We start from the raw sequence: 24,553 nt of genomic DNA, 5'->3' as shown, positions 1-24,553 counted from the left end.
TTGTTTTGTTGCAGCAGATATGAAAAAAATTAAAGTAGTAACTCAGGCAACATTCGTCAGTTACAGTCTATTCAATCTACAGCTGTAATATTTTTTTAGTTAATAATCGACAGCCACGGTTCCTGTGCACAGTACCTGCACACCGGTGATGATGACGGCGTGTCACGTGTTATTGTTTAGAGCAGGATTCAGGAAACGTCGATGACGTCCTGCACGGCAACACGGCGGCTCCCGCTCGGGACTCTTTCTCACTCACTGATGTGTAATTTGCCTTGACTTTGTCCAGTATGGCTGAGGTGAACGGGTGCTCCTCCATTATAAAGGGACGTTAAGTATCAATATGCGTAGAAGTGGAACAAATACATCTGACACGCACCCAGCTGCTGCTAGCTGGCGAGGGAGCTAGCCACAGTAGCTCAACCAGCCCGTGGGAAACGAGCTAATCTCGGCTAGGCTAGTCGCTGTTAACCTCGCAGACGGTGGAGCCCTTGTACCTGGCCGCGGAGCCGGAGAGGTACCTGTTTTTTTGCGTAACGTACCGTGCGTAAAAGGACAAAATGGAGCTGTTTCAAGCAAAAGACGAGTATATTCTTCAGAGCGGGGACCGTGCTCTGTGGTGCAGCCGAAAAGACGGGACTATGACTGTCAGACCTGGTACGTATCGGATGCCAGCTTTCTTTTTTTTTTTTGCCACTTTACACGAACCCGACATTTTGACGTTAATGTGACACACTCAAAAAAAAAATACGCGCTTTCTGTTTGTTTGCCAGTCTGTGATCGTCGCAGTTTGGTGATGGGTTTTTGTCTCACATTCCTCATTAGTTCAGTCTGATGTCTCCTATCTGTCACTTTGTCCACCTCCGTTAAAACCGTCATCATTTAGTCTAATCAGAAACTATCAATCAATGTTCAGAAAAAAAACACAAAACTGTTCGACAAAGCCGGAATGGGAGGTTTTAGATGCGCCACTCCTTATGCCATGAAATCATCATTCAAGCTTTCGTTCCAAGAGTGCCAACACCCCACACAGACTTCAAAGTTCTCACTTTGCTTCTCTTGTTACAAACTGAGGGTTAGAGTGGACTGCTCAGCTCTCTGAATTGGATTATTGTTAGTGCACAATGGTAATTATGATAATAATGATGATAATAACAGAAACAAAATTCCAGCTTTCCAAACAAGCAGCTCAGGTGTAACCTGAAAGTATGTAAAGCAGCAGCTCCTGACAGTTGGTCATGTTCAGCTCACAGCTGTTACAAACTCTCATATTATCCAATCCAATCCAATTTTATTTATAAAGCACTTTACAACAACATCAGTTGACCAAAGTGCTGTACAAAAAATAAAAACAAAGAAAATTTAAAAGAATAAAATACAAGAATAAATTAAAAGGCACAAAACAGCAATATAATTTAAAACAATAATAATACTAAAAATAGCAATTTCACATTTCAACATCTCACATCGTGTCAAAAGCCAGGGAGAAGAGATGCGTTTTAAGATGAGATTTAAAAACAGACAGAGAGGAAGCCTGTCTGACGTGGAGAGGCAGATATTAAATGTGTACAATGCGCTGTGGAAACGATATAGTTCCAGTTTCTGTGCAAGAACTGCTGAACTACGAGAGACGTTTCATTAAAGTCACCGGAAAGCGGCACATGCCATCTTCTGTGTCAGTTGGAGATGTTTGTCTGCGCGGCCATCCTGAACAGGTTTTCAGTTGCACCGCTGTTTCATTATTTAATTGGAAAAAGGGTTTCCACTCCTCACTGCGTTTCCACTTCGCTCTGTGGCCGACCAGGAAGTATTTCCACGATATTACACACTCTTGGTGAAGCTGTCGTGTTATTCATATTCCTTTCCCTTTTTTTTTGGGGGGGGGGGGGGGATCCGCACATGCTTATTCACTGGCATGTGAAACAGGAAGAGTCATTGTCTGAGGCCCCTTACGGGCGATGTTCTCCACCCTTGGCCTCACCCGTCACATTTTTCCGATATCCTGCACAGTGAACTTTTAATCCATAACCGGTGTTGAGCATTCCAATTTTCTGTTTTCTCACCCACCTAACCGACTCATAAAGACATGGAAAAGTAAATGGAGACTCTTTCTTCTGGTTTTGCTCTTAGTTTCATATCTGTTTATTACATCCAATATGCTTGACACTCCTACAAGATTGGCACAGATCTGGTAGGATCTGTGGGTTGTTACTTTCTTTACCCCAGCTGCAGTTTCATGCTCAAATCTACTCATCACTGAGGCATAATTGCTGTATGCCTACTGTATTTTTTTTTTTTTTTAAGAAAAAGGGGGACAAAAACAAACCAAAACACAAGACTTTCAGTGTGTAAAGTAAGTCACCCAACCATGACTGCTTTCAGATACTTAAATCCCTGACTATATTAATATGTAGGCCACTGACTTCATGTCACAATTGATGAGGGCCCAGCCTCCATGGAACTTCTCATCATCTGGAAGCGTGCTCCTTCTCCTTACTGAATATGGAGTAGAGATCCTCCGTCACTGGCAGCCCCATCATAAGATCTGCAGGGAAATGCAGGTTGTTCAAAGACAGATTTCCAGTGGAGCTGCGGTAAAGGTGCAAGCTGTAAAATCTGCCCTTCCTTACCAATAACTGCTTGTCTGTAGGCGTCTCTAAAAAAAAGTTCAGATAGTAGCGGTTGGCGGAGTTAACCCCATCCTTCATCACACCAGCCAGTTGAGCCTGTGTGACTATTAAGCCGCTGCTGACAGAAAAGGTGCACATGCTCAAATGTCTGACCTGAGCGAGTCTTTGTAGCTGTGACTGCTTATCAGCCTTAAAGCATATATCACACAACACCTCTCTGATGTTCACTTCAATATATGTGTTTCAGCAACCGACCTGTTGTTGGCTTGGAACCCGGTGTGTTTGGGTTTGGTGGAAGGCGTCATCGGAAAGATACAACTTCACACAGGTAGGGAGTGCAAATGTACTCTGAAATTTGTGTGTGTGTGTGTGTGTGTGTGTGTGTGTGTGTGTGTGTACAAAGACGAGTGAGCTGATGATTAATTTGATACGTCAGGTTTTATCAGCGGTGTGTGGGTCTCAGGGTTGTCTGCTGAAATACACGAAGGATGATGCAGTTTTAGCAAATCAAATAAATCAGCATGATTATAAATATTTATTTACCGGATGCCTCATACAGCCTTATTAATAAAATCCGCAGTTAACGACTTGTGCGCAGCTGCTTCCTTCACACCTTTCAGAATGTGAGGAATTCTGCACCAGTGACGCATCTCCCTCGTCTTCTTTCTCCTCTTGGCAGACCTTCCACTTGGCCTCGTATTAATCCGCCAGAAAGCACTAGTGGGACATCTTCCAGGCGGCCACAAAGTTTACAAGATCACCAAGATAGCTGTCATTCCCCTGTCTGACGAAGAGCCTCAAGAGCTTGAACTGGAGGTACGCATGCTTTGAGACAAATCCACCAACTTCCGTTGAGATTATTGCTTCCGGTCCCCCACCCCCTTGACAAATCATCATAATAGCACGCCTGAGAATCCTAATATGTGAATGCATCCAAGACTACCTTTGGCACATGATTCATTTGTGAAGAATAGCGGAAAGTGATGGAAAATTAGTTGTAGATGTTTATTTTGTTTGTTTGTCTATTTCTTTTTAATTTTGTGAAAAGTTAAAATGAAGCAGAATATTGCTAAGATTTCAGTTTTTCAGGGGAGCTTCATGGATGGTGAGACTGAATATTTTCAAGTGAGTAACTAAGAATGATTGTTAGAGGATAGGCTCTTAGACCTCGTCCCTCTACTCCAGAGTAACAGTCGTTCTCCCTTTGTGGCTAGAGATCCCACAGCTCAGTGTAGATGTTTCAGCATATTAAAATTAGAACGTTTTAGTATACCGTAGAGAGTCATTTATCTTTCTTGCTTTGTTTAGTCTAGTTGTTTGGAAAGAGCGCTGCTAAACTGAACTACTCTTCTCATCGACCTGAACATGTTACGTAGTAAATGTCACAGCGGTGTTGAGATTTGCATGAAGTTGCATACATTTTCTTTTTTCAGCTCTGCAAGAAGCATCACTTTGGAATCGACAAACCAGAAAAACTGGCCCAGTCTCCAGATGAGTCAAAGCTGATGAAAACTTTGAGTCAGATCAAATCTAATGTGGGCGTGCCCATCAAGAAAAAGGTATAGTGCCGCTGTGTGCGCTCCTTCGCTCTCAGAACGACGCACTAGCTTTGCTCGTCTTTCGCACCTTTGAAGGCTTTGAGGGTCTCATAAGATTCAGCCCTTTTTTCCGTGCCTCTGAAACTTACCGCTTTTTCTTCTTTCCACCTGCCCAATGCAGTATTCCCCTGCTTTCCAGGTGAAGGAAAACAAAGAAAAGGAGCGTCTGGAGAGGCGGTTGCTGGATGAGCTCTACAAGGTGTTCGTGGACTCTGACTCTTTCTACTACAGCATGACCTACGACCTGACGAACAGTGTGCAGCGACAGGGAGGCTCAGACAAGTCTGACTTACCCCTATGGAAGCAGGTTGGGAGATCAGTAACGCTTTGTGGTTGGATTTGTTTGCAGACACTTCTGATTTGAACTGATTGTGTTTATGCTTTAAAAAGGTGGACGATCGTTTCTTCTGGAACAAGCACATGATCCAAGATCTTATTGACCTTCAGGTAATGAACTTCTCCACAGTAACAGAGGCACACAGCCATTGTTTTTCTTTGCAATTGACAGCTCAAAGAGTTGTAGCTGTTCAAGTGGGGCAGCTGTACAAGCTGATAATTGCAGGACTTTATCAGAAAAGTATGAAAATGTGCACTTAATCAAGGTGTTAACTGAAACTCTGTTGATGCAAAGTACTTCCTTATCGGCTAAGCAAATGACATTTTAATTTTTTAACACTGTTGTTTTCTGTGCCCTATTGAATGATCCAGGTCCCAGAGGTAGACTTCTGGGTGATACCGATCATTCAGGGCTTTGTACAGGTGGAGGAACTGGTGGTGAACTACAACGACACATCTGATGAGGAGCGGAGCAGCCCGGAGACTCCACCAAAGGAGATCACCTGCGTCGACGACATCCATCCTCGCTTCACCGTGGCCCTGATCTCCAGACGTAGCCGTCACCGTGCAGGTAGGACTACACGTAACAGTTGGCATGGTTTCATATAAATGGGCTGATTTGTATAAATAGATCGGATTTTTTAGCTTTTTCCACAAATGGCTTCAAAGAACTGAGCAGATGAGTAGTTTAATGAGTCTGTGAGTGAAGTTTGATCTGTGATGTGATTAATCAGATGAATGCTGGATGCATTGTTCTTCAAAGGGATGCGGTACAAACGCAGAGGGGTGGATACGGATGGCCACGTGGCTAACTATGTGGAGACGGAACAGCTGATCCACGTGCACAGCCACACTCTGTCCTTTGTGCAGACTCGTGGCTCGGTGCCGGTCTTCTGGAGCCAGGCGGGGTATCGCTACAACCCTCGGCCACGCTTAGAGAAAGGTCAGTCGAAATCTGCTATCTCGCTTAGAGAGGCACAGAGAGCCTTTCTTTGGTGTATTTTAGCTGTGCCCTGATATCGTATGAAATAAAGTTATCTTGTTAGTCAGTAGCGTTTGCTGGTCCGTATTTTTATTTCTCCGGCTTTGGGGAAATTAAAAATCAAACGCACATAATTTTGGTCCTCATAGCTCGGACGATGGCAGCCCCCTCTGCAGATCTCTTTATGTCTTTTGTCCGTTCATGTCCTAAGAAAACTTGTATTGTTGTGCTATTGCAGGAGAGAAGGAGACCATGCCTTACTTTGCTGCTCATTTCGAACAACAGCTTGAACTGTACAAGAAGCAGGTGGGTTTACTCTTCCAGAAACTATTTGCGGAAATGTGCTTGGATTAAATATTAATCGTATGATGGGGTTGTTATTTTGGATGTACCACTTTCGTCGATAATTCTTGCACCTTTAACTGCATGTAGTTTCATTTTTCTTCTCGAGGTTTTAGTGTGTGAACTGTAAACCTAAAATTAAACCTAACAGGATGCAGGTTAAAGTTCTCAGTAACATCTCCAGTCAACTTTTAGTAGTTCTCTAATTATTGGTGTTTGCTTTTAAGGTGTTGAGTTGGCTCAGGTATTGAACTAAAACTTTGTTTATGTGGGAAAATGCCAATTTAGTTGGCCCTCCGTGATTTGATATTTGACATCTTTGACTGCGGAATGGGCCGGAGGGGTCCGAGTCCCACACAAACGGTCATGTGACCGCTGATTTCGTCGCATCCCTCAGGTCATCGTTAACTTGGTGGATCAAGGTGGGCGGGAGAAGATCATCGGCGACGCGTATCTGAAGCAGGTCCTGCTTTACAACAACCAAAACCTGACATATGTTTCGTTTGACTTCCACGAGCATTGGTAAGAGAAACACTGTTCTTAGCAGACACGTCTGTCCGTATTCTCCACCACAATGAGTTTACTTCCTCTTTATGCTTTTTTTGTCCTTTTTCTCAGCCGCGGTATGAAGTTTGAGAACGTGCAAATACTGACAGATGCCATTTCTGATCTCATCACTGACATGAAGTGGGCCTGGTAAGTGTCATGCCTGAGTTCTTACATAAATTCTGACAACAGGAACAGAAAACGTGAGGTTCACCAATAAACACCCACTGGCTCTTAGTGTGTGTTAATATTCCTCGTTATTGTTGGGCTTAAAGTCTCATTTTCACGAATGTATTAGATTCTGACTCTTATTTCCGTCAGGGTGGACCAAGCAGGAGTCATCTGCAAGCAGGAGGGAATCTTTAGAGTAAACTGTATGGACTGTCTCGACAGGACCAACGTGGTCCAAGCTGCTGTTGCTCGGGTAGTGATGGAACAGCAGGTGAGATTTAGCCTTTAAGGCTCTATTTTCAACGTTCGTCGGCTTTTGAACGCTTTTTATTATTTCTCGCAGCAGTGACCTTTTAGATAGAGTCCAATTGTTCCTTCTCCAACACACAGCCCTGGATGAATTGTACCGCTCGCGCTTTAGTGGCCGTAAAGTTCAACCTTGAGCTCGAGGATTTACAATGCAGTGGAAACCGCTTATAGTGGTCACGGACATAGTAATCAACCGCTTATATAGATCAAAAGGCTTGGGACAGAATCATTTCTATACAAATGCTGTTTAAATAATTTGTTTATAGTAATCAAGAAATCCGCTTATAATGTTAATTTTTGGCCATTTTATGAATGTAAACATGTGCAAAAATAATTTTAAAACTACGTGTAGCTATTTTATTTTTTACTCCCTTGATTACGTAGTCTCCTCGAGGCGTATGACAAATTACCAAAAACGAGCCAACGAGATGCTGCGACGAAGCTTTCCTCAGGCTACCTTGTGTAGTCTAATTAAGCAACGAGAGACAGTCATGAATGCTAACGACGGAGAAAGAAAACGACGGCGCCCGGGAAAAGCACTGTGATTAGGCATTTGTTACAAACTTTATTTTCAGACTTGTAAAAAAAAAAAAAAAAATGCACCGCCGGCACAGCAGAGAATAAGTTACGTACTGTATTTGAGTTAGCCTACAGTATGTCTGCGCACTGCGCAGTACTGTAATTAAACTTGCATGATAATAAAATTCAGTAAATGCTGAAGCTATCCGTTTCATTTCATTTTTCTCATTGAAAAACGATACAAATGGCATTTAGATGATATTCTGCATAGAAAAATAAGTGAAATACCTACTGTAATACAAATTCGGTTTTAGTAATCAACCGCTTATAGTGTTCAAATTGGCTCTGGACCAACGTGATCACTATAAGCGGTTTCCATTGTATTAGGAAGATAAGTTCGCAGTTAGTTGATTGTGCAGTTGTATTTCATCACATTTTAGATGCGCTATCATAATATCCGTGATTCTATTTATGATATAACTGCTATGCAACGTGAGGGTTCAAAGGTCTTTGGAAAGGTGAATCAGCAGCTGCACTCTTCTTCCTGCAGCTGAAGAAACTGGGTGTGATGCCTCCGGAGCAGCCTCTGCCTCACAAGTGCTACAGAATTTATCAGGTCATGTGGGCCAACAATGGCGACACCATCAGCAGACAGTATGCAGGCACCGCAGCGCTCAAGGTAACGCCGTCATCGTCTTCAAAAACACATTCACAACTGAATCAGAATTAGCTTTAGATGGCTAAAGCTTTTGGGACATGAGATTTCTTCAACAAGAAGGTAAAATCTGCAGCTAACCTTTTTATAGCAAGTATCATAGACTCAGTTCTTGGCTGTCTGGTCCGTGGCTTTACTGTAAGGGACACTGTACACTACCTGATCGGCTTGAAACAACAGACACTCTTTTAGAGATTGCATGGAACACACTTGAGCACATTTGATATATAAATGGGAAAATGTTTCACAAACCAGTTAAACAGGAGCAAATATCAGTCCTACATTTGCTTTGTTGGGCAGAGATATGACTCCTACCGAATGGTTATGTTGCTCACACACACACTTTGTTCTGTTTTAGGGAGACTTCACCAGGACAGGGGAGAGAAAACTGGCTGGTGTGATGAAGGATGGGGTTAACTCCGCCAACCGCTACTATCTGAACCGTTTTAGAGACGCCTACAGACAAGCAGTTATTGGTAAGGAAAAGGCAGATTTTACAGCTTGCACCTTTACCGCATCTCTACTGGAAATCTGTCTTTGAACAACCTGCATTTCCCTGCAGATCTTATGATGGGGCTGCCAGTGACGGAGGACCTGTACTCCATATTCAGTAAGGAGAAGGAGCACGAGGAAAAAGAGCAGGAGAGTCAAAGAGGAGCCCAGGAGCAGGTCGGCCTCCTGCTGCAGACCTACATGCAGCTTTTGCTTCCAGATGATGAGAAGTTCCACGGAGGCTGGGCCCTCATCAATTGTGACATGAGGTCAGTGGCCTACTGTACATGTTAATATCACCAGGGATATAAATGAAAAGAACGTTCAGTGTTCTTGTCTTGATACCATTCTTTAATTTTTTTCCACCAGTATCAATGAGGCAACCAGCAAAGATGTGGATGTGCTGCTGCTCCTCTCAGACAAAGCTTACTACATTGCTTAGTAAGTCAGATGTTCATTTAGCAAAACTGTGTCTCTATTTTGTATTTTATAGCTCTTTTGGACTCGCTTACATCTGCTTTTATTTTATTTCAGCTACGATGAGGAGGCAGATAAAGTCAACCAATACCAGCGCCTCAACTTAGAGGATTTGGAAAAGATTGAAATCGGTAAGAAGTTGTATTCAAAGGAGAAGTTCTCATACACTCACTGAGTCATCTAACACTTCCCAAAAGTGTGCTTACAGTTCCTCAGTAACCTTTGAGCAACGTCCTCACTGGCTGTGATTCATGCAAAGAAAGCAAGATTTCGACATGTGAATATTAAAAGTTGCGCTTTCTTCAACAGGTCCGGAGCCTACTCTGTTTGGGAAGCCAAAGTTCTGCTGTATGCGTTTGCACTACAGGAATGAAGAAACGAGCGGATACTTCCACACACTGAGAGCGGCAACGCGAAATCCCGAGGACGATGGGAAAGGTCGGCTGGAATTCCTTGAAGTCTTTTGTTTTCATTTTTCTTTTTAAGTTGTATCCACTACAGTTAGTTGCTGTGACTTAACATTGCGACATATTTCAGATACCTTGCAGTGCATAGCTGAGATGCTCCGCATAACTAAACAGGCCACAGGGCTGGACCTCCTTGTGGTTGAGAAGAGGCTAGAGAGGTAAGCATTCAGGGTAATGAAAATAAGTGTTTTGTTTTAAAAAACATAGCGCTGACCTGAGCTGCGGCCCACGTATGTAAGCTGTCTGCATTTGTGTTCCAGGCGGCAGAGTAAACCTCACGAGGACACGATGGGGATCCAGAACAAACCCGCCGACCAGGTTCAGGGCAGCTCCGGTCTTGCACAAGGCAAAAGTTTCCTCCTCAACAAATTCTCCTCTCTCAATCAAAAAGTGAAACAGACCAAGACGAACGTGAACATTGGTCCCTTCAAGCCTCTCGGAAAGCTGGGCAACTTCTCCAAGCCTGACGTGACGGTAAATTTCCTCAAACCAACTATGCACGTCAACTTGTGGAAGTCAGACAGCAGCCTGGAAACATCGGATGGCAAACCTGGCACAGGTGCCCTAAAAGTCATTGGTGTTGAGAATTATGGGAACTCCTCGGACTCGGACTCTTACAATTCCGACCCAGAGCATGGATGCTCAGGGTCCTTAGAGAAAGTGGACTATGTACTGCCCAGCTGTGGCATTGTAGCATCAAACCCTCGACTCGGCAGTCGCTCCCAGTCCATCAGTAGCGTGGAACTGAATATCCCCTCTGTTGTCCGGGTGACTGGCTGTGACGGAAAGCAGGAAGACTTCTCTCAAATGAGTGACGACAAATCGCCCGGGGTCGCCGAGGAAGCCATTCTGATTGACTTTGGCACTCCCATTGATGCCTACTGCCACCAGTTTGTCCAAGATGCACAGACCAAACCCGTGGAGGTGTTTGGAGAGAAGCCACCCACTGTCGTCGTACCCATGCAGAATAAGATCCCAGCAGACTCGGACAAGCAGCCAAGCTCAGAGCAGCAGAATCAGCCGCAGCTCCCCAGGCCCTCCCAGCTGGACGTGCAAACCGCTACCTCCAATTCCAGCCTCCTGTCTGTCCAGAAGCCCAGCTCTGCAGCCTCTGGAGGCTCTCAGAGGAGTCTTTCTTCACAGATGGAGGGAAGCCTCGGGCCTTCACCCGCTGACAGCAACGGCAGCCGAGTGGTGTCCCCTTTTGCCAAGATCAAGAGTTCCATGGTCCAGGTGGCCAGTCTCACCCAGGCTGGCCTCACCCAGGGCATCAACTTTGCTGTTGCAAAGGTACAGAAGAGCCCCGAGCCAGACACGGTCAACGAGGCCCAAGAAAATGAGTTGAAGGCAATGTTTACACAGTGCCAGACCAGGATCATTCAGATCTAGTGCTTTCCTTGTAGCAGGATTTTTTTTTTTCCATCATAGGTCATCTAGCAACTTCCTATATGGTAGCAGCAACAAAAGCTCACACAGAGCGCCGCTATTTGGCCAAGAAATTTGCTCTTAGGTTTCACTTTTAGTTAAACTCGCCCACTTTAACAAAGACTCAAACTCAAAGTCCAACATGATGATTATGCGCCCCCCTTCTTTTGAAAGCACTGACTCTTATTCATGTGTTTTTTTTTTTTTGCTTTTGCCATGCAACCTTGCACACTGATTGACGACATTATCTCATGCTCTCTGTTTTTATGGTTTAATAATCAGGTGTGCCTCCCAGTGAAAATTGCAATAATGTCTTTTCTGATATACATGTCCGAGGATCAGCGTGTATGTGTAGAAGTAGCATACGGTCACCTTTTTAGTAGTCTGGGAATGAAGGAATTCCAGGTTTCAGTGTGAAATTGATAGGAATTTGCACGTGTTCCATCTAAATCTTAAGTCACCCCAAAAACGGTTACAGTTGAGGCAGATTGCTCCGTAGGTACAATTCTTTTAAACTAAACTAATCATTGATAACTTAAGATGCACACGAAGTCAAGGAAAGAAATAGATATATATTTTTTAAATACACCTTAAAAGCACCGGGATGTGTCGAATGTTTTTCTTTATGTAAACGTGTCGCTGGCTTCAGTCTTGGGTTCAATCCCTCAGAGCTTGCATGGGGGGTTAATGGTAACAGCTGGTTAGCGTTAGCTGCATGGAGGAAGACCGACTCCTTTGCTTTATCCCGCGCCGTACGTCGTACAGACTCTCAACTAACCCGCAGTTTGTTTTTAGAGTTGTCGTAGAAATCAACCAAATATCCTTTTTGTGAATCCCAAAGGACAATACTGTGTTGAAAATAACCCTTTTGTAGCTGTAACGAGATAGCCAGACGACATACCGTACGTAGTTGTCACATGTCATGTCAGTGTTGTCAGGTGTAACTTAGACAATATACCGTTAGGAAATAATGACGACATAAGACCTTAGTAAGAGTAACCTAGGTGTCAATATGTACAGTGAGTATTGTTTATTTGTTTCTGGTGGGAGCTTTCCCTTAAGCTTTTTTGCATTCATGGTTGGGTGGAAGCTTGATATGTTTTAAGAGGTATAAGCATTATATTTTGAGAAAGATGCCCTGTACTGTCATTTCAACCAGAAAACTAGAGGTTGAAGTTGTTTTTGATAGGTAAATGTATTGAAATATCTATTCTGCTGTTGTACTATTTAATATACGAGGGTTTGTTTGAATTGAATCCTTGGTCAGCATTGTACATTGACACCGCATGTTCGACCGAGACTGGAGTGTAGCATATAGTTCGGTATATATGTGGTTACACCCATCCATTTTACTAGAAACACTGACGCTTTATGCACTCCCCAAAACTTAAAGCATATTTGCCTTAACAAGGAATTTAAGTGGGATTATGTATATCAGGTATTTATGGAAAATCTACTTTTTTTTTTTTTTTAAGTCCATTCTTACATGTTACATTTGGTGTACTGTGTAAAATATGTTCAGGATTACTGTGTCATCAAGCGTCGTCTTGGGATACAGTATTTCAGTCAGACGCCAGCACATGATGGGGGGGGGGGGGGGGGGGGGGGGGAGACGGTGTGCTAGTTTTGTGTACTGTGCAGCATCCTTGCTGCTGCTGGTGTTTAGGAATGCTCACCAGACAGCCCCCGGCCGTATTTAGGTGCTACAAAGATGTAAACGTTGTGTTGCACCTGTGTTGTTTTTCTTTAACCTCAAGAAGAGGTTTTGCCTCAGTCGTCCATTTTACTTACAGTTGCTGTTTTTGAAAATCTTCCATAGGACCTAGTTATAAACTGCCAGAGGAAGTGATGATGAACCCTGGCCACCTCATTCCACTTTGTACAGTAGCATTCATGACGAATGATTTTACTCGCTTTGAGCTGAAATATCCCAAGACAGACGTGTCACGTTTCATATTTTGTGCTTTCTGCACTCGGCTTGCTCACCAGCAGGTAAGATGTGGAAGACTTGTATATTTGGTTGCTTTGTGGGTGCTGCTGACAATATGTGGTGCTGCCAAAGCTTTAAGATAGTAGCTGCGATGCATAGTTTAGACGCTGGGGGTTAAAGGTGTTTTTAAACTTCATTCAGGTTGGCGAACACTGGAGCAGTTCTCGAGCAGGGAAGACACAAATCTGTACAAAACCGGCTGCGTTGAGCGAAAAAAAGGAAAAGTAGTCCTCAACATTCCTGATTAAATCCAGTTGGTGACGAGCTTTTTAACGCAAAAGCTGGCAGTTTTATTTGAGCATTTATTTGCCGGGTGAGATGTCCCTTTCCTTTCGTTTTCACACCAAGTGCATTTGCATCCACCTCCTCGTTCGTTGTGGTTACACTCCGCTTCCGTCAGGACACGATATCCATGACCAGAGAATCTTCAAGCATTTCATTTGCACTGCTGAAGCACATTCTTTAAGAATTGGCATTCATTTGAATGTCTGCAGTCCATTTTTTTTTTTTTTTTCCTCTTTACCAACTGACTATTGTAATTGTTTTCCAGATTGTATTGTACATTAAAGTATCCTATTTATTATCTCCTTTGGGTGTGCTACTTAATGACAAAGTGCATTTTATGCCATTTGCAAAAAAAAAGTGAGCTGCACAAGGTTTATTGTCAAACGCATCTATGGGTCGTCTCACCACTCATACAGTTTCTGTTTGGAACTAACAAACAGAAGAAATCGCACTGTGCAGTGTTAACATCTTTGAAGAAAATGTAAACAGGAATTTTGTCCTGGACTGTGCTGTAGTCTGGGAATTTAAAGCAAAAATGACAATAGTGATTGAGATGTTACTGTACACACAGTCAGTTACTAACTTTAGCCCATAACAAGAATATATAACACTTCTTTAAAAAAAAAAAGGTTCTACATCTGAACTCAATGGCACATGAAAAACTTTATTACAAAGTGTAAAGGTATCAAAAAGAAACTGAAGCCAACGCGCTCCTCGGATCACGGCTCGTTGCCGTTGACGCTCTTGTGCTGCTCCATCCGGGTCCTCCGCAGCATCTCCAGGTGTTTGGTTTTAAGCCAGTTGTCTCTGCACAGAGACGTCTGACCCAGGCTCAGAGACAGCAACCTGCGGGTAGAGTCACAGTCAGCCACGTCCTGCTTAACTTGAACAAGCGCGGCTCTCCTGGCTGAGACGCTCAGTCTGCCAAGTAAAAGGGACAATACAAACAAATCCCACCTCGCCACGACGAGCATCCTGTGGAGGTCCTCAGCAGATATGCTCTGGGGGTCGTCCTTCCTCATATCTACAAAGTCATCTTCCACCAACTGAGGACATGAAGAAAGGACAAACCGGTCGATTAGCATCAACTTTGTTTAGTTTAGAAGTAACACGAGTCATGACCTTACAAACCCAACAACGGTGAGGTCCACATTGGTCTATCCTGGCCTGGGTAATTTAACTCTTCCCTGCTCTGGTGAAAGGAGAAGCTGGAGGTAGAGGTGAACTGGGGGTAGTACCACCAGCCTCTGGCTCTGAGCCAGTCAGGCTCTGTCTCTCATGATTTCATCTAAATGTAATGCCTGAGAAGGCGTTCATTTAACCTTAACCGTTACTAACAGCAAGTTTTACAATGAGGCAAATGGTGCTAACATGATAGACAGTGTTTGTTAGTTAGTTACCTGCAGTGTTAGCCGAGGGCATGCTAACGTTGCTAACGTTGCTGCTGCTGGGTTCAGATTCACCAACGTTAGCCCGGAGCGGATCGAAAACGCGACATTCATTCATAGTTATTGCATGTTGGTAGTATTTCCTCCCTTTGGTGAAATATTCACTTTGCAAGTTGCCCTGTTGTCGTCTTTTTTAGGGATGTGTAACCAAACTTTCGAGCGTTTGTACCGCTTGGGCGCCATGTTTACTGTTGACTGCGCTGGACTCGCCACGCAACGTTGCGTGGTGACGTCATTCACGCCCACTGGAATCGATAAGGGAATCGTTTGCAAAATGGCCAAACGATTCCAAGGAATTGAAACACTGGGAACCGGTTCTCAACAAGAACCGGTTTTTGATTCCCATCCCTAGTCTCAACTCAAAACGCGGGTCCCACCTTTGTCACTTCATCTGAGATGCTGTAGTCGAGCAGCCGAGCCACACTCAGGAAGATCCTGTACTTGTTCAGCTGCGACGAGGCCTGCGGATGCATGTGGACGCTGCTGAGGTACTCCTCCACCTGAGACGGAGCCATTTGTGGTTGGAGGTGGACCTGACAGTCCGACTGTGGGCAGAAAGAGGCAGAGAAACACTGACAACATGCCATGGAACAACGTTCCTAACTGAAGTGTGCAGCTCACAAAAAGAAATGAAATATGTATACGCTGCTGTGTAAAAGTAGGCCCTGACAGCTGTTGGACAGTCTCGAACCTTCCCAGCCACATCAGACGGGAGCGTAGCCTTTGCTGGCCGACTCTCCGGCTGCTCACCAGCCAACAGCAGTTTGATGTAAACACAGCCATGTAAATGTGACTTCTAATCAGCCGTGGGAGTTGTTTACTGCCCGCTGCCCTTCACTGCAGGACTTAACAGATTTCCAAGCCTGACGCCTCTCCCAGGATTGTTCCTGTGGCACACAGCTGCCACCATGGCAACTCATTAGACCAACATACAGGAATAGCACAGGGCGCATTCCTCGGGCAGTTCGCAACAGAGCGAGACCCGGGCTAAAGCCGCTGGCTGGCAGGGTTGCTGCAGCCGACCAATGGCAGCCGAGGTGACAGCGTGGAAACAACCTCCAGCGTCTGACATGGCTCTGTCTCATGAGAGACAGGAAGAAACCTAACCCTTCCCTGGCGGCGCTCGTGGGGGTGAGTTTACGCTCTGCAGTAGCCCGCCTTATCCCCTTTTTTGTCCTCACCGGCAGCAGCGAGCGGCCCTCTGACGCGACGAGCACGTTAATATTGCAGGGGAATTCCATCTGATGGTAGTTGAAGTCATAATCAACCTTCTGCCATGAGATCAGGTTCCCCAGGGCCGTAACATTACGCACACCTACAGCACAAATCACAAACGGAGGCAAAGATCCAACCTGGTTAGTGCCAACAATGTCAGCCAAACTGCAGGGAAGGTATAAACTGTCCCCTCACTGTCGCCACCTTGTGGTCTCTACAAGCCTCACCGGTCGTGTCCAGCTGTCCCTGCTCCAGCTGGGTCTCATCCAGGAACAGAGAGGTGTTTCTGGCCAGCTGCAGCGCTCCGCTCACCAGCCGGTTTGCCACATAGTCCTTCTTAGGCACCAAGCGCATCTGGTTCATGTTCTGCAGGCTCATGCTCAGGTGGTGCGACTGCAAACAAAGAGAAAACGTTCAGCCAAAAACTCGGCCAAACAAATCAAACAAGAAAGGGATGGCCGTAGCTTCGATGGACTCACAGAAGGCACAAGCTGCTGGATGATCTGATAGAGGCGCTCGGTGTACGAGGCGACAACAGGACAGCCACTCAGGTTCAAGGTAAACTTGCCCAGTGGGAGAACATCCCGCCTGGTGTACCTACGAGAGAATCATTCACACTGTAATAAAAAACAATTTTTTTTTTTAGCGTGCTTAAACGTTACAAACTGATTTCAACATACACATTGGAAATGAGATGCAGAATGAGGTACTCAGCGGCCAGAGCGTCACCCAGAAGGACATGAGTGAAGTACGAGAGCAGCTCCGCCCTGACGGCGGCCATCTCACTGAGAGTCGAAGATAAAACTAAGGAGAGAGGACAAAGAGTTCAAACAAGCTCCTATGGCAACTACAGGAATGTTGGCTCTTTCAAAGCTTTACACTGAAAATACAAATAAAAATGAGTATTTTTCATTTTCCCCTCTCAACACAAGAGGAACCATCAGTGGCCTCGTGGTATATTGTTCCAGAGGATGCCAGAAGCAATGGACCAACACAGATGTTACTCATCAGGTTTGAATGGCAGCTTGACTGGATAAAAATTAGGCTGCATTCAGATTTGAGGCTTCGCTGACGAACTACTGGTCTGGGAAAGTAGATGAAGTTCATTTCTGGCTCTTGTAAGCATTTATCACGCAAGCGTGCGTCAACCCAACATGCCAGCAGGTGTGCAAGGTTGCCAGGTCTGAAGTTCCAGAATCAAATATGAGATTAGTCATGGCCTGTCAAGCTTAAAACTAAAGCTTTTGGAACAGATCCCATACCTCATATATGAAAGAAATTAATCTGGTCGGGGCAGTCCTGGATCTTAACAATAAAAGCGCTGCATTTTCATTTCCAAATTCACCGTGTACATTTTCTCCCAAAAAAACCCCAAAAAGCACTCAAGTGGTTTCAATCATATCTGTCAAACAAAGAATAACGTGTCATCTTTAATTACAATAATTAAAAAAAAGTTATATTAGCAGAGGCTACAAATGCTACAACTTAAACGGAAAGAAAAAAAAAGAAAAAGGTCCCAAACAAAAGAAACTTGGGAGCATTCCTACTCTTCTGTGTCCTTACAGGCACTGTTGTTCTCCAAGGTTGCGCTGGGCAACAGGGGGTTGTTGTGTGGCAGCGGCTTGGCGCAGAGCATGTGGAGGCGAGGAACGAGAGAGGCCGGGGGGCTGTGCACCCTCTGCTCCTCCGTCGTCTCCATGCACTCTGAAGGGGCCAGGAGGGACGAGGAGGCGTCTCTGTACGGGAGAGCCGAGGATGAGCAACAGACAGGCAGCCGGAGGGAAAGCAACACCGAATCAAACGCCTTACTTCTCATCAGCCAGAGCGCTCAGCGCGGGACTGACCGAGAGGATCCCATAGACCTCCAGGGCGTCGTTCAGTTTGAAGCTGTCCCCGTCCTCGTACACCTGCAGACAACACACACCTTGACGCTACCTGCCTTACACAGGGTGCTTGCTCTTTTTCCAAATTAAAATTCCAGACTTTTTTAAAACCGATACTTTTTTCCCCCAAGACCTTAACTTTATGTACTTGTGACTTGTGTGCCTACTGCCTACTTCATTGGTTGAGATTGTACCAACTGTGTTTATTAGAAATGTTCATTTTTATAGGCTAGTATTCAATGAACAAATGCATTATTCACAGTAAATTATGCTTTTACTGATGAAAACGTTTCAAAACATGAAAATAACAAGTACATGAATTTCACATCAAACAAGTGTCAAAAACTATCTATAAAAAAAAAAAAAAAAAATGAATGTATGTAGAATTCAGTCTCATCCCATTAGGCTAATACAGTACATGACCAGTTAGTAAAATTATAGTTTTATAGCCTACCTTCCTATTTTCATTTCACAATGCCTTTGAGCATACTGTAAAATTCTACCATACATTTATTTTCCATACTTTATTAAGACTTTCACACAAAATTCAAGATTTTTCAAGGTCTGGAAAACAGTGCTTCAAAAGGCCATACTTATTAAAGGGGAACTCCGGGGCATTTGAAGCGCGTTTCCATTGCTAGAGGTTGTCAAATACTGATAGTATGACACAGAGAGGTGCGTATCTGCGCTCCCTGTGTGGAGATCGCTCTGTCCGCACAGCATGTCATGCGAGGCTAATACGTGGTGGCTAAGGGGCAAGCGCTAACCCTTCCACGTAAAACAACAACTTGCACACTGCAGAAACATCACACCACTTTATAAACCATCCGACAATAAAGTCACAAGCCTTACCATCAAAACCATATGCATGGTTCTCACATTACTGGCATGGGGACGTTACAAAACAACTTTATAAACAGCATGTAACTCACCGGCTGGTTGTACGCTCGCGCATGTGAAAGCCCAAAAGAGTCGATGGAGGATAATCCCATATACAAAACAATTATCTTCTCTAGAAAAACTGCGTTCAAGTATTTAAAACATTACAACAATACATGCCCAGTAATATTGTTGTAATGTTTTAAATATTTGAACGCAGTTTTTCTAGAGAATATAATTGTTTTGTATATGGGATTATTCTCCATCGACTCTTTTGGGCTTTCACATGCGCGAGCCTACAACCAGCCGGTGAGTGACATGCTGTTTATAAAGTTGTTTTGTAACGTCCCCATGCCAGTAATGTGAGAACCATGCATATGGTTTTGATGGTAAGGCTTGTGACTTTATTGTCGGATGGTTTATAAAGTGGTGTGACGTTTCTGCAGTGTGCAAGTTGTTGTTTTACGTGGAAGGGTTAGCGCTTGCCCCTTAGCCACCACGTATTAGCCTCGCATGACAGGCTGCGCGAACAGAGCGATCTTCACACAGGGAGCGCAGATTTGCACCCGTCTGTGTCCTACTATCAGTATTTGACAACCTCTAGCAATGGAAACACGCTTCAAATGCCCCGGAGTTCCCCTTTAAGACGTTCAAGACTTGCACAAGCACCCTGGCAAGGCTGAACACACCTTGACAAGGCAGGAGGGGCCCTTTTCTCCTGGCAGGGGGAAGTTGAGGTCGAGGTGGGACGCGGACGTCGCCTGGGCGGAAGGAGCCTCCGTCTCCTGCCGCTTGCAGTCGCCGTTGCCGTGCTGTTCCGTTGAACTCTGAGGACCTGCAGCGAGACACACCAAAAAACAAACGAAAAAAAAAGTCAAGAAACTGCAGCCAGAAGGGCTCAACACATAATCTCACTTCATCCGACAGAGGCAAAACAAAGAGGGGCATAAAGCGCAGCTCGCACCAGCGTGTGGTTCCCTCTGCTTCTGCGGCTGAGTGTCCATGTCGTCGTCCTCCTCGTAGCTTCTTTTCTGTCTGCTCGGCACGTACGAGGTGGAGGGGACAACTCTTGCTTGGCTCGTGCCGGCATACCTGTGCAGCAGAATTAAGGAACGCTACGCAGCAGCAGCAGCATTCAGAAGCGCTCTCACGCTAGTTTTAAAAACATCGGACGACCAAAAAAGGGAATCGTGTTTGACCGACACGTCCATCTTTTTTTTCTTTTTAAAGGTGATAGAGAAAGGTTGAATGGGGCATTAATCCTTGTTCTGTATGTGGCTCAGAACCTCCCTAAAAGGCTCTCTGAAACAGCTGTTACTATGCTGGGTTTAGAATGCGTCGTTTACCCTTATTGGCGTCGTTTCAGAGCTTATCTGGCAACCTCATTATGAAATGCAGGTAGGTGTTGGCGCTATTCGGTTGCCGTTGCTTGATTGGCTGCCCTTGCTCTCACTGAAAAGAAAGTACTCCGTTTGGCTTCATTTGTTTTGTTTTTCTTCGGTTACTGTGACTTCCAAAGTTTATGCATTGAAACAAGCAAGCTGGCCTTCGCAGGCTTACTTACCGCCTGCATAATAGTGCAAATAGCTAGCTGCTAAGGGGTTAGCTCATTCCCTTTAGATGAACAAGCCAGAGCTAACGTGCAATTCTTACAACAGGAATATGGCACAACACACATTTAAAACAAAATAAAATGTGATACTTACAGGCTGTACTGACTGCTGGGGTTGATTTTGTTGCAAAGTCGGAACTGACCCTCTACTGAGCATTAAAATCCGACTGAAGCCTGCTCGGAATCGTGCAAGCTTTGTGAAACTGTACTCTGTGAAGGGGGTGGCTGTGGATTTAGGTGTGGGGGGGCGATTACGCCAAAAGATATGTCACTTAATGCTCAAACACGAATTGGCCCATTTTCTGGCGGCAATTCAAAAAAAGGGGGAGTACTTGAAACAGAGGTGGCACTTCGTGTGTACTCCCCACAGCGGGGAGACTCAGAACTAACACCTACAACGTGAAAAAGATGATTTTGATTCTCTATCCCCTTTAAATAAGTAAGCAAGGATATCTCCTTTACCCACTGATTTTCTCCAGGGATTGGCACACAGTAGAAAGTCTGTCTCTCTGCAGTCACTGCGCTTCTGGAGTTAAAATCCACCTGGAGATTAAAAAAAAAGAAGCAGCCACGTTCAAGCCGTGTCGAGGCATGTACTGAATGCACGTTCAACAGAGATAAACTCACCCCACATTCTGTCACGTCTCTGTACTTCCCGCAACGCAGCATCTGGGGATGTTCGGACAGTAAAATATGAGACATCCAACACACGAGCAAATGCAAAAGAGCGAGCATCAGACACACTAGAGGCCTGTGCGTATGCAAATGGCCGCACAGGCGAGGATGAGGAAGCACGCACCTTTGCCTGTGTGGAGGGATCGACGGTCTCATACACTCCCATGTAGAACTCTGGGTCGAACATGTCCTGGATCAAACAGCGAAACTTCACCAGGCTGTTGGGCTTCAGGTAGTGCAGAGGGACGTCGTTCAGAGACGGAACCTGCGTCCAAACAAAGGTGACCATTTCCTACAAGTAAGTGTGCTGAAAGAGGCGTCGACAATGGCGTTTCCAGGCATCTTTTGCCTCTCTGTGTAATTTGTACGGTAGGGGAAGCTGGGTTACCATCATCTGAGCGTCCTTCTCCTTCAGCTGATCTTTGAAAAATCCAACCGCTTTCGCCTCCCATCCAGAGTTTGGACCATTCTGGGAGGCAGCTACAACAGCAAGAAGTCGTGGTGTTAATTTGTGGTTTACAACTGGAAGCAAAGTGAATGTGCAGCCTTTAAACAAACAGGGACCCTTGCTGCATTAGAAATGCATCAAAATGGATTTGCACCAACCTAAAAGTTTAAGATAAAATGAAGTATTTGAGGTGTTTTATTTCATGAAATGAAGCATTTCAGGTGGTTTAGTTCAGAAAATGAAGCATTTCATGTGGTTTAGTTCAGAAAATGAAGCATTTCATGTGGTTTAGTTCATTAAATGAAGCATTTCAGGTGGTTTAGTTGATAAAATGAAGCATTTCATGTGGTTTAGTTCAGAAAATGAAGCATTTCATGTGTTTTAGTTCATCAAATGAAGCATTTCAGATGGTTTAGTTGATAAAATGAAGCATTTCATGTGGTTTAGTTCAGAAAATGAAGCATTTCATGTGTTTTAGTTCATTAAATGAAGCATTTCATGTGGTTTAGTTCAGAAAATGAAGCATTTCAGGTGGTTTAGTTGATAAAATGAAGCATTTCAGATGGTTTAGTTCATGAAATGAAGCATTTCAGGTGGTTTAGTTGATAAAATGAAGCATTTCAGATGGTTTAGTTCATGAAATGAAGCATTTCAGGTGGTTTAGTTGATAAAATGAAGCATTTCAGATGGTTTAGTTCATGAAATGAAGCATTTCAGGTGGTTTAGTTGATAAAATGAAGCATTTCAGAGGGTTTAGTTCATGAAATGAAGCATTTCAGGTAGTTTAGTTGATAAAATGAAGCATTTCAGATGGTTTAGTTCATGAAATGAAGCATTTCAGATGGTTTAGTTGATAAAATGAAGCATTTCATGTGGTTTAGTTCAGAAAATGAAGCATTTCATGTGGTTTAGTTCAGAAAATGAAGCATTTCATGTGGTTTAGTTCATTAAATGAAGCATTTCAGATGGTTTAGTTGATAAAATGAAGCATTTCAGGTGGTTTAGTTGATAAAATGAAGCATTTCAGGTGGTTTAGTTCATGAAATGAAGCATTTCAGATGGTTTAGTTGATAAAATGAAGCATTTCAGATGGTTTAGTTCATGAAATGAAGCATTTCAGGTGGTTTAGTTGATAAAATGAAGCATTTCAGAGGGTTTAGTTCATGAAATGAAGCATTTCAGGTGGTTTAGTTGATAAAATGAAGCATTTCAGAGGGTTTAGTTCATGAAATGAAGCATTTCAGGTGGTTTAGTTGATAAAATGAAGCATTTCAGAGGGTTTAGTTCATGAAATGAAGCATTTCAGGTGGTTTAGTTGATAAAATGAAGCATTTCAGAAGGTTTAGTTCATGAAATGAAGCATTTCAGGTGGTTTAGTTGATAAAATGAAGCATTTCAGATGGTTTAGTTCATGAAATGAAGCATTTCAGATGGTTTAGTTCATGAAATGAAGCATTTCAGATGGTTTAGTTGATAAAATGAAGCATTTCATGTGGATTAGTTCATGAAATGAAGCATTTGAGGTGGTTTAGTTCATAAACATACATCAGCATACAGTATGTCCCAAGTATTTTGATCACGTCAAATTTACAAACGAATTACACTAAATTGTAAAAAAAAGAAAGAAAAAGAAAAAAAGGCATTACTTTAATTACATGTTGTCACCTGAAAACTTTAATTAATCTTCTAAATCTAGAAATAACATCTACTTCATAACCGGCAGTACCATTCCCAAGTTCTTCAAAAAGTAGTGCCGAGTTATTTCGTTTTTAGCTGGTAACTTCTGGTTCACGTTTAGTTTAATAATGAGTAAAGCTACGAAAAAAAAAAAAACCTCGATTGAGAGAAAGTATTTTAACTTAATTCTACCCTAACCCTATAACTTAATTTCTAGGCGAGCTTGGCCAATTTTAGTTACAAGTTCTGGCTTTTCTGTTTAAATGCGGTAAGTCAGCATCTTTGTGTACTCAAAACTGGTGTGGGTACAGACTGCAGTGAAACACAGCTGACAGTTACTGCACCGAGCAACTTTATCAAGCGATAAAAGCGCAGCTACATGTGATGAGAGGCTGGCTAGCTAGCTAGTCTCACGCGTTAACGATAGCTGTCACAGTGCGGAGTTAGCGAGCTGTCTTACCGAACATCCCTTCAACAACGCCCAGAGGCTCGTTGATCCAGTCGTGTGTGGAAGGCATCGTAATCCTGGGACAATATTCGGGAGAACGTAAAATAGAATCAAGTAAAACCGATGTCAATCCACTACTTTGTTGACTTTCGGCTCACACGAGATTGCAGAAATGAGGGCGGGAAATTTGCGTCACTGGTTCGTGGAGCGTAGTTGGCTTGTTTTGTAGACGGGGACATACCGGAGGAGTGCGGAGCTATCATTAATGTATGGAAGTTTTTCTGTGCCATCAGTTTGAATACGAATTTCTTTAATATTGATTTTTTTTACAGCATCAAAATCAGACTTTGAATTTAAAAAACCAACAGTGTAAAAAAAAATCAATTTCTAAAAACAAAAATCAGTGGAAAAAGAACCAGACTCAACATCCGGGTAAACAGGAAGAAGCAATCGATCCCTGTCTCAATTCATCAGATCAGCTATCTATATATATATATATCTATTTTTCAATAGATATTGAGTAATATCTATTACTCAATTTTATTCACACAAATGGCAAATAAAGTAAACTCACTCACCGAAGCGGCATCACCCGCATTGGTGGACATGGCTGATCTGTCCAATGGAGTGTAACTTGATTGGCTGCGGTTGGATGAATTGAGACAGGGATCGATTGCTTCTCCCTGTTTACCCGGATGTTGAGTCTGGTTCTTTTTTCCACTGAATTTTTTTAAGTTGAATTATTTTCCACTGAATTTTTTTAAGTTGATTTTTTTTCCACTGAATTTTTTTAAGTTGATTTTTTTTCCACAGATTTTTTGAAGTTGATTTTTTTTCCACTGAATTTTTTTCCACTGAATTTTTAGAAGTTGATTTTTTCCCTGAATTTTTTGAAGTTGAATTTTTTTCCACTGAATTTTTTGAAGTTGATTTTTTTCCACTGAATTTTTAGAAGTTGTTTTTTTTTTCCACTGAATTTTTTTAAGT

General features: G+C 43.5%; 2 protein-coding genes across 2 annotated transcripts; one reads left to right on the top strand and one right to left on the bottom strand.

Moving 5' to 3' along the window:
- Window positions 1-184: 184 nt before the first annotated feature.
- inpp5f (inositol polyphosphate-5-phosphatase F) lies at window positions 185-12,601 on the top strand. The gene is made up of 20 exons (XM_075475317.1): window positions 185-654; window positions 2,875-2,955; window positions 3,307-3,443; window positions 4,061-4,186; window positions 4,347-4,532; window positions 4,616-4,672; window positions 4,934-5,132; window positions 5,325-5,504; window positions 5,782-5,849; window positions 6,283-6,407; window positions 6,504-6,581; window positions 6,753-6,873; window positions 7,981-8,109; window positions 8,504-8,621; window positions 8,708-8,906; window positions 9,007-9,078; window positions 9,172-9,245; window positions 9,424-9,552; window positions 9,652-9,739; window positions 9,842-12,601. The coding sequence occupies exons 1-20, from the start codon at window positions 558-560 to the stop codon at window positions 10,968-10,970; spliced, it is 3,393 nt and encodes a 1,130-aa protein (XP_075331432.1). The 5' UTR covers window positions 185-557; the 3' UTR covers window positions 10,971-12,601.
- Window positions 12,602-13,639: 1,038 nt separating this feature from the next.
- On the bottom strand, window positions 13,640-23,742 carry mcmbp (minichromosome maintenance complex binding protein). Its single transcript, XM_075475339.1, has 16 exons — window positions 23,579-23,742; window positions 21,382-21,473; window positions 21,118-21,258; window positions 20,946-20,987; window positions 20,772-20,861; window positions 19,671-19,800; window positions 19,396-19,541; window positions 17,754-17,851; window positions 17,508-17,680; window positions 16,625-16,748; window positions 16,424-16,541; window positions 16,172-16,337; window positions 15,911-16,044; window positions 15,107-15,274; window positions 14,239-14,327; window positions 13,640-14,127 (listed from the first exon to the last, which is right to left on the bottom strand). Exons 1-16 carry the CDS (start codon window positions 23,634-23,636, stop codon window positions 14,001-14,003), a joined length of 1,896 nt encoding a protein of 631 aa, XP_075331454.1. The 5' UTR covers window positions 23,637-23,742; the 3' UTR covers window positions 13,640-14,000.
- Between the last annotated feature and the right edge of the window lie 811 nt (window positions 23,743-24,553).

Source organism: Odontesthes bonariensis, chromosome 2 (genome assembly GCF_027942865.1).
Source record: "Odontesthes bonariensis isolate fOdoBon6 chromosome 2, fOdoBon6.hap1, whole genome shotgun sequence".
Taxonomy (NCBI): domain Eukaryota; kingdom Metazoa; phylum Chordata; class Actinopteri; order Atheriniformes; family Atherinopsidae; genus Odontesthes; species Odontesthes bonariensis.
The sequence above is the reverse complement of the archived record's forward strand: the minus strand, read 5'-3'. Positions and strand labels throughout refer to the sequence as shown.

Excerpts from the sequence above, each read along its gene's own strand:
- inpp5f (XM_075475317.1), top strand. The coding sequence starts at position 558 with ATGGAGCTGTTTCAAGCAAAAGACGAGTATATTCTTCAGAGCGGGGAC. Across the intron at positions 2,956-3,306 it reads AAAGATACAACTTCACACAG|ACCTTCCACTTGGCCTCGTA; the intron begins GTAGGGAGTGCA and ends TCCTCTTGGCAG. Across the intron at positions 9,740-9,841 it reads GTTGAGAAGAGGCTAGAGAG|GCGGCAGAGTAAACCTCACG; the intron begins GTAAGCATTCAG and ends TTTGTGTTCCAG.
- mcmbp (XM_075475339.1), bottom strand. The coding sequence starts at position 23,636 with ATGCCTTCCACACACGACTGGATCAACGAGCCTCTGGGCGTTGTTGAA. Across the intron at positions 21,259-21,381 it reads AGAAGGACGCTCAGATGATG|GTTCCGTCTCTGAACGACGT; the intron begins GTAACCCAGCTT and ends GTTTGGACGCAG. Across the intron at positions 15,275-15,910 it reads AGGGCCGCTCGCTGCTGCCG|TCGGACTGTCAGGTCCACCT; the intron begins GTGAGGACAAAA and ends TTCTGCCCACAG.